Genomic DNA, 9,744 nt, shown 5'->3' with positions numbered 1-9,744 from the left:
TAAGCAGGCCTCTTGAATGTAATTCACCTTGTTTCCCTTGAAAACTTCCATCTTTTCTCCACTCTCTCTTCCCCCCGCCCCCTCCCCCCCCTCTCTCTCTCTCTCGTACCCTGCACATCCAATTAGTCTTCTTTTTCTCTATTTTTCAGGCAGGCCTTATATGATCATTCATCTTCATAAATCATTTATCTTGTTCAATTTTCCAAAACAATATTTTTCGTGTGAGAAGATTGGTTGCGTAATTGTAGGCTCTGCGCAGCACCCACCCCTGTGACGCTCCATGAATGCCTGCAGGTTTTACGTTTTTTGAGCAGCGGCGCCTTCTCACAATCAATCTTCAGACGGCGATGCGCTCCCTGTCGGCCCGTCTCGTCAACGACATTAAATTCTATCATCGTGAAGTCGTGCCGTTTTTAAAGCGAGACGGTGCACCCTGCATTTTCTTTTATTAGAAACTTCAATAAACTGCGCCAGATTTCATTCCGCACCTGTACCTACATCCTTTTAGACTCAATTATTCTTGTGGTTTTGGAATCTCGATGTTGATTGCATGATAATTTTTACATACTACATATTACAGTTACAGTCTATTAGACGTCAAATTTGGATATTCTTGTGCGGTCGAATCCGGGTAGTTTGGATGCTGTAGGATAATGGGCTCGTGTAAAAGTAGTTATGGAGCGAAGTTGTAAGCTGAACGCGTTACTTGCATTGTGGAAGATGCATGAGGAGATGACGGGTAGTTTGGACGCTGTAGTGGGCTCATGTAGTCTGGATTATCCAAACGTTGTGAAGTTGTAAGCTGAACACCTCACTTGAATTGTGGACGAAGGTTGTAGACCGATCGATGTGCTGCTGATTGAATGGGAAGATAAATTTTGCGAAGTTCCAACGTTGCAAATTTGATCTCGTGTGCGAATTTACCTGCAGAAGAGAAAATCTCGGGAGTCTGAAGTCTCCAGAGATCTCTTGCCAGCGAGTGTTAAAACTGCAGTCTGCAACGCTACCATCTCTTCTGCTCCATCAATGGAAGTTGCTGCTTTGTTAATCTGATATCAATATTCTGCTCGTTCAGCCTTTCTCTCCAGCTGCTACGACGGTGCCTTGAATGCTCCTGCAGGCTGCAGCTATTCGTTTTGGATGCTTTGTCCATCGCATTTCCCACTATAAATTCACGCTGAAGATACACCATTGTTGTCTCAACGGTGTTTATTCTCTCCTAGATTCCAAATATCAGATTCCAGCTCCCACTCAACCTTCGACTATGGCGTCCAGCACCAGTATACTCTCCGCTCTCATCTGCTGCCTTTTGTTTGCCTATGCTTGCGAAGGCTGCCCAACTTACAACGCCGCTATTGGTGGCTTGTCCAACACTTGTTTCAAGTACGTCGTCCGCACCACCGGCCCTCCCCCTGTCCCGGCTAGTGCCCGTGACCCCTGTTGCCAGACCATTAACAAGTTTGGCGTGAAATGCCTCTGTGGCTTGACGGTTCCAAGGAGTGCTTTGCAGTTCATCGACCAGAGTGCGTTCCCGAGGATCGTCAGCGCCTGCAAATTGATCATCCCCCCTGGAACTAAGTGTGGCGGTAAGTCACCAGTACACTTCACCATGACAGAAAGTTAGATGTCTTCGCAAGTTGCTAATGCGTTTATAAGATGGTACTCTAATGCATCTATAAGAGCAGTAACCAACCGACCTTGACACCTAGTCGGTTCGTCGAATCGCACAAGTTCTTACGCTTTCTGTTTGGTATATGCCATGTTTAGCAGGTCTCTAGGCTTCGTTCGATGATGCTATGAGGAAGCATCATCCTACATGGAGTTAACAACACAGTTGAGATCTGGTACTGCCTTATAAAAGCTATCGAAATATCGTTTCACTTGTGGTCTTTATGCATTGTAGAGCTCACACAGCTCCTCTGGCATGATATTACTCAATAAAGGTCCAGTTATCTATTACTATCTGATTTTTATGCTCACTTTCGTTCTCAGCGTTGAAGCCAATACGACTTTCGTGTCTTGAGTTTTAATCTGTCGGCGAATCTGGATGTCTGGAAGTCGAAATATGAATTAGCTGCTCTTGAACAGATGCTTTACTCCCAGATTCTGATCATTAAAGTTTATAATGCCTTCTAGTAAAGAGCCGATCGTCTTAATCTGCTAATTTATAATGCCTTCTAGTAAAGAGCCGATCGTCTTAATCTGCTAACGCGTGATTGTAAAGAGTTGGAGAAGCTTAGCGCTTCAAGATTCTATCCTACCAAAATGAAGTGTGCAATTTAAATTTATGGATAAGTTACCTGTTGTCTGGAAGGAAACTGTTCTATTGCTGAAAATTTATAATGCGTGCTAGCAAGGAGCCGGTCGTCGTCTAGAGCTGCTAATGCGTGATCGTAAAGAGCTGGAAGAGCTGCAACGCTTCGAAATTCTATCCTACCAAAAGAAAAGTGTGCAATTTAATTTTTTGGATAAGTTATCTGAAAGGAAACTGTTCGATTGCTGAAATTTTACAATGCGTGCTAGCAAAGAGCCGGTCGTCGAAGCTTCGTTAAAGGTTGTAAGAGCTGCTTCGAAATTATGTTCTACCAAATTAAGTGTGCAGTTTAATTTTTGGATACTTTACTCTTTGCTGAAGTTATCTGGATACTGTTCGGTGTAATAAAGACAATTATCTATTCGGCTTTTAGCCAGCTATTTTTTAAATCTGGATACTGTTCGGTGTAGTAAAGACAATTATCTATTCGGCTGTTAGCCAGCTGGTTTTTAAGTCATTGTCTTATGTGGAAGCTGTTTTAGTGAAATAAAGTGTATTCGGCTAAGTGTCTAGCGAGTCTGGATGTTTGCTGGAAGTTGAAATATATATTAAGCTGTTTTTGAACAAATATTCGAAACTTAGAACCGACCGTTTAAAGCTCCTATCGCATGATCGTGATCCAAGGCGCAACACTTAGACTGTAATTAATTTTTTTCCCGAACTTTCGAACTGTTAAATTTAAATCGTTTTGCATATATATCTTTATCGTAGACTTCATATCTTTATCATATGAAGAATATGAAGTCTGAATGTTGAGCATGCTCCCTTGTTCCGCATGTTTACATCTACGAGCGATCTCGATCTTTGTGAAGATGGTAAATAGCCTTTTTGTGATTGAGCATGTATTGTTACAGAGCATGTAACACCAACTCGAAATTGAAGTTGCATCCTAATATTTTATCAAAATTTTAAAAAATAATGCAAATGAAGAAACTAGTGGACATGAGTTGTGACACAAGCATCATTAGGATTTGATCTTCCCTGCAGATATTTGGGATGGTGAATTATTATTGATTTTGTGATGGCCAAATTTTGGAAGTTGAAGACCTTCAAAGACATGAATTAGCAGGACTATACAATAGTTGCACATGGACTACAACCATTCGAAAGTGTAGGCAACGTTAGATGTTGTATCCATCTTGCATTTCCTTGCTCCCTTGCATTGATGATAACATGTAATAAAAGAGAGGAATGTTGCAAAAATTTAGATTGAATACAAGCAATTTTAAATGGACTAGCAATTGAAAATATAAATATGATAATATATACTATATAACCATTATAACCACAATTATAATGCAAGACAACGGGCCCTTCTCTTGGTGTTGACAATATTGAGAATTTTAGTGCGGAGGATAAGTCTTGCGAATGGATAAGCTATTGGCATGCTACTTGAATATTAATAGTCGTAATCGTAGTCGAATGTAGGTAAAAATGGTTCATACTAGAGCACGAACTCCTCGTAGTTCTTAGGGTTTTGAAATTGAGTTTTGGGTAAACTTTAACAAGTAGCAAGAATAAGACAACAATAATAAAACAACATAGATTATGATTTTACTTTATTTAATGAGAATGATAACATTTATTTATTTTAAAATGAAATAATATCAATGACCATAGAAACGGCAAGTACAAGCAAACTCCATTGGGGAGCCAAAATATAGTGTCTACAAAAGGACACACTATAATATAATAGATGTCCTAAAGGATACGAACACATACAAGACAGATAAATGTTGATGGGTATAGTGGTAAATGCTAAAGAATGACCACTTCCATCACATTGAAGAAGATTCTTCCCTCTACCTTTGATTGCCTCAATGTTCTATCCATCCATGCTCAAGTTCCTTGAAATCCAATCGAGATTACTTTCACATATTTGAAAAGATTTGAATAATGTTTATCCAATAAGCTACATGGAGAAGGTAGTTCATAATCCCTAGACTTAGCCCTCATGCACCATGTAGCTTGCACCCTTTGATTGATTGCTTGCTCCACCGCAACTTGCCAAGAACACATTTTGTCACATGCACTTTTAACTCAGGAAACGCTTCTACTTCTTGTTGCTAACATTGAAATGGAACAATGAGAGATGTGAGAAAATAGATTTGAGTTTCTGAGTGAAAGTAATAAAAAAATTTAGATTACAAAATAGCTTTGTTGTTACAATATCAACTACCAAGCACCACATTGTAGGAGAATCTTGCAATGGAGCCATGAGAGGGTTAGAAAAGTGACAAAAAATAATTATGGTGAGAAAAAAAAGGATTCAGGGGTTAGAAAGTGATTAGGTGAGAAGAAGAAGGATTGAGGCATTGGAAAGTGACTGTGCCGAGTAGAAGGAGGATTCAAGGGTTGGAAAGGGATTTGGGTGCATATGCATGATTTGGGGAAAGGTTTGAAAGGGTTTCAGGTCATTTTTGGCACTTTTGAAAAATTTCAAATTTTTGGGGGTAGTAGTACCCGCAAGATACTTTTTAAGAGCGGGGACCACCTTGGGGTATAAAGAGGGTGGACTTCTTACACATGGTGGGGATCCTCCAAGTGGGAGAGGGAGGTGCACTTTTTGGGACCACCAAAGCCTAGGGATGTGTACTTTTTTGGACTCATATGGGGGTGATGGGACCCTTTATAGACCTTATTAGTTCTTAATCCATTTTGCTAATCCACTCCTTATGAGGCCCTTTTTGAGTCCGAAATTCCCCTATGCAACCAAGTATGCGGAGATGCCCAATGTGTGGCTTGTGTCTAGTGAATGCTTCATAAGGAGTCATACCTTGCATCGCTTCAGTAGGAAGCCAATTAAGCAAGTAGTTTGTTGTAGCTATTGCTTCTGCCCAATACTAATTTGGAAGATGCTTCTCACTAAGCATTGATTGCTGCTTCGATACAGTGAATCAAGAGAAGCTGTTAATTTTGTGAAGCGTACTCCAGATATGGATGATGTGACTTATAAGATCAAGAAGAGTACATCAATAAGACAAAATCGACTCCGGTCTTGGCAAGCTCTAGAAATAATCGACCCTGAGAACACCAATGCTTACAGTAAAGAATCAGATGTGTTTGCCATGGGATACATGATCAAAGAGGTTATTAATTTTTATAAGGAGTGTAAGGAATACTACTTCAAAGAGGATTACACAAAACAGTCAGCATGGAGTGGCAAGTTGCGGCAGATTTATTTCAGTACAACTAACTATATGTTTGTGGAAAAACAAAATAGAATGACACTGGCCGAGATGAATAATCGACTAGCAAGATTTAACACTCAAACCCATGCATGTTTGCGGCCTGCAGTTGAGATGATGCCTCAGTTTTATTAATCCGATTTTATTATAAAGCTACTCTTGGACAATTATGTTTATAAACTATAATGTTACTCTTTCAATGCATTTTGAATACTAGTATATGCATCTATACTATTTGAATTCAATAAAGTACTATAATCTATATATTTTTTAAATTCTCAAATTTTTATCTTCGTGCTGTAACTTCTTGCATTTTGAATACTAGTATATGTGTTTATAGTATTTGAATTTAATAAAGTGTAAAGTGTCTTAGAATGTATTTTTATTTTTTTTCAAAATTTTATATTTTTGTATTAGAATTGTGTATTAATTTGGGAAGAGTTTGTGTTTATTATGGTTAAACTCAAACCCATGAGTCATGCATACAAATTTTTATTATAATGATTAAATTTAAACTCACCAGTTATGCACAAATTGGCAATCTAAATTTTGCAGGTCATGCACACACAGGTGGAGGGGGGTTATAATTAAGGTTCTCATTTTATTTTGAAGTACATCGGTCTCCTATCATGGCATCTTTTTTCAGGATTCAAGTGATTGACTATGATAATAAGGAGGAATTAGGTGTTGTTAGGGTGACAAGAGACACAGGTCATCCCACATTCTCTCATGTTCGTGAACAAATTGAAGGTGATGAGCTTCCATTGGAACCCTTTGAGTTTGTTGAGGACGAATATATAATAACCAAACGGCAAGAGGAACGATGGACAATCAATGATCAACTCTTAGTGCACATCAAGAGAAGTCTATGTCGCATAGAGGAAACTCCTTATCCATGTAAAAGACATTGCACTCAACTAGCTGATGACATAAATGTTGATGCCCAAGTGCACATGTCTTCAAAGCTTTCTAGTAGATTACTAAGCCCAACTATTCTTGAATGTTGGCAACGTGAATCTGATAGAGTTAGATCAAAGCTAAAGGAAATGGTAGTGTCAAGGGATGATAAGTTTGAGTTGCATTCTGAGGACTTCAATGGGGTGCCCCATGTGCGAATTTGGTGTCATGAGTGTAATGAACTTTATGGTAAAGGATTGATAGAAGGCAAGCATGCAGCATACAATTGCTTCTCTAACTTCATGAGATTTCACATATTGGAAAGTAAAAAGCATGAGCTCAAGTATATGGTTGCTCGAGGACTACGAAAAGAAGATATGCCCAAAGTAGTGCATCAACCGACAAAGGATGACAAAAGAGAGATAGAAGATGCGATAGAGAAGATGAAATCTTTTATGTCCACAAATGAAGGTATTATTTGTTCCTTTATTCCTCAATCAGTATTTGCCATCTTCTTACATTAAGTCTCTTACTCATCTCCTATCATTTCAATAGGTTGGGATTTTGAGGTTGTTGAAGCTACAATACATGATTTTAAGGACAAAAGCTTGGTGAAGGTGCGATGCAAATATGATGATGCATGGTTGCGTTTATGTCCTCCAAGATCAGATTTGTACACGGTGCTCAATGAACACACAAAGTCAAACTCTCATATCAAGTCGCTCATGAGAAAAGATGAAAATCCAAAGGTAGCACTCACTGGCTTGCGAGGGCGTCCTCGAAAGGATAAGGAGCATGATCCAAAGCAAAGATCTCTTAGTAACTTTTTGGTTTCAACAAAAACTAGAAGCCCAAGTACGAGTGCTTTCTCTGTTGATTCAAGTTTTAATAGAGAAAATGAATCTTCTTTTGTAAATTTTGACTTGCTATGTTGGGGCCTTTGGAGCCATGAGGTCAAAGTAGGTAACAAGTATGTCAAGGTAAAGCCTTTCTTAGATGATCAATGTGGTGGGAAGTATTGGTTTATAGAGCGTCATGTTAAGGCGACATTAAATAATGGATGTACTGATATTCATGTGGATGGATGCTTTCGTCACATAAGTTGCATACGCATTTCACAAGATGGGCAACCATTTAAAGACTTTACATGCCACCATTGCAAGTGGATAGTTAAACTTGCTGACTTTAGAATGAGATTGTATAGAGAAGAAAAGGTTGAGAATAAGAGAGGAGATAGGGGTACCGGTTGTGGAAGAAGGCTAGATTATCTTACAAAGAGTGAGCTTAGAAATGCAACTCTTTTTGCTAAAAGACGAGTAAGAGACCTTTCTAAGCAACTATGGTGGGCAAAGTCTCAGGTTGCCATTCTTTCAGTAAGAGTCCGCACTTTAAGAGAAGCTAGCATAGAGTCTCTCAATCGAAAGGATGTAAAACGATTTTGCAACAACATAATCGAAGCCCATAGATTGGAAAAGTTTGGTGGTAAAGTTGCCTTATGGGACTTTCTACAAGATGTTGCCACAAACATAATCAAGTCAAGTGCGGGACAAAGATATAGTGACAACACTAAGGCAATATTTGAGGTTGCAAGGATGTGGGGAGGTCCAAGGTTACATGACTTCTTGAGTTCCAACCTCAATGGACCTTCTTTATCAACGACAAAGCGAGGGCAAAGACTTGCTACTCAGTTTGTACCTGGTATACATGGATATCTTTTTGATGCAATCATTGAAATTTATGAAAAAGAAAAAGAAAAGCATGGAATCATGTCAAGGATTCCCTTCATCATAGTGGAAGATGAAACTGCAATAAAGAAGCGGATAAGGTAACCTCCTTTTTCTCTAAATTATTTTCATAATCTAAATCTTGTTTTTGAATGCAAGAGGATTGCATATGATCTTACAGACTTGTGCTTATTATTGCTTGTAGGTGGAATCCAAAGGATGACATGCTTGTGGGTTTTGATGGATATAAAGTAGATGATCATGAGTGCATGACCACATGCATGATCAAAGTGGGAGAAGGACAAAAAGGATATGATCAGATTATTGATGCTTTTCAAAATTGTGTCATTGGTGGACGTGCAAGAGTTTTTCTTGCCAATCCATTGCATGATGCACTCCCACGCTTGGTTTTTGCACTTCATTGCACTTGCGGCCGATTTGATGCAAGTTTTGTCCGCAAGCAATGGGATGCTATTTTAAACTTATGGAATGAGAAGCTAAAGACCACGGTTGGTCCAATTATTGGACATGCATCTGATGGTGATAGTCGATGAAGAACATTGATGATCTCCGATTATCTAGATAAAAGAGGTAGTAGATTTGGGATAATATGGGATGGATGGCCTCTCTCAGCAAAAGTTTTAGAAAATCAAATTTTTGGGCTGCATGATCAAGATTTTGTACATAATGGAAAAAAGTTAGTTAATGTTCTTGACAAGCCTAAGCGTCAATTGGCTATTGGCAATGTTTGGATCACCTTAAATCATGTCATTATTGTGTATGATGCTTTTTCTATCGACAAGCATATGCCAAGGGAGGGAGACATTAGGCGAGATGACCGCCAAAATTGGGCTGGAGCTCAAAGAATATGCAGTAGACAAGTGCAATGGTGCTTGGGAGAATTGGCAAACAATGGAATTCATAGAAAAGAGAGGAGCATGCTAGGAACACAAGCTTATCTTGAAATTGCTGGGGACTACATCGACATCTTCTTATCTCCACATTTGAATCTTGTGGATCGAGTCTATCTTGTGGGCAAAGTCTCTTTTTTCTTTCAAATTTGGAGGTCTTGGATTGTTCATCATGCCAACTATACGTTGAATAGAAACTTCATAACTAAGGAAGCTTTCTTAGATGTGCAACTCTCATGCCATTTTGTGGTCCTACTGATCAAGTACTTTAATGGTGGGACAAGAACGCGCTTATGACTTGATGGATATGCTACATAGTGCAGGTAGTATGAATAGGCTTGCACACTTTGAATGCAAAGAGGATAGTCCTCTATTTACAAGGGCACATAAGAAGCAAGAACATGTATGGAGAGAATTGAATCTCAAAGAGAACATGCGAGAAGCTAATCTAGGGGACTATGAGTGTGTGTCAACTGATGATAAAATCATCGAAGCATTGAAGAAGGGACTAAAAAGTGCTCAAGAAAGGTGTGAAAGTTTGCATATGAAGCCAAAGGGTGAGAATATGAAGTGGTGGATGGAACCTTGGTCAAATGGATTTGCATATGCATATTCACAAGAATCTGATTCTGAAGAAGAAGACCAATGTCAAGCAGATCATGTGTCAGAAATAGATGATAATGACAACGATGCCTCCATAAGTGAAATTA

The 9,744-nt window shown here is 38.9% G+C and overlaps 1 protein-coding gene across 1 annotated transcript; it reads left to right on the top strand.

Annotated features, from left to right (window-relative positions):
* The first annotated feature begins 1,235 nt into the window (after positions 1–1,235).
* LOC147879763 (uncharacterized) lies at positions 1,236–1,943 on the top strand. Its single transcript, XM_087371364.1, has 2 exons — positions 1,236–1,586; positions 1,771–1,943. The coding sequence occupies exons 1-2, from the start codon at positions 1,265–1,267 to the stop codon at positions 1,776–1,778; spliced, it is 330 nt and encodes a 109-aa protein (XP_087227490.1). The 5' UTR covers positions 1,236–1,264; the 3' UTR covers positions 1,779–1,943.
* The last annotated feature ends 7,801 nt before the right edge of the window (positions 1,944–9,744 follow it).

The sequence above is a fragment of the Dipteris shenzhenensis genome, chromosome 33 (genome assembly GCF_047967505.1).
Source record: "Dipteris shenzhenensis isolate YYH24624 ecotype China chromosome 33, Dip_SZ_1.0, whole genome shotgun sequence".
Lineage (NCBI taxonomy): Eukaryota > Viridiplantae > Streptophyta > Polypodiopsida > Gleicheniales > Dipteridaceae > Dipteris > Dipteris shenzhenensis.
This window is presented reverse-complemented; position numbering and strand designations above follow the sequence as displayed.

Bases quoted from the DNA above. Each gene is read 5' to 3' on its own strand.
- LOC147879763 (XM_087371364.1), top strand. From the start codon at position 1,265: ATGGCGTCCAGCACCAGTATACTCTCCGCTCTCATCTGCTGCCTTTTG.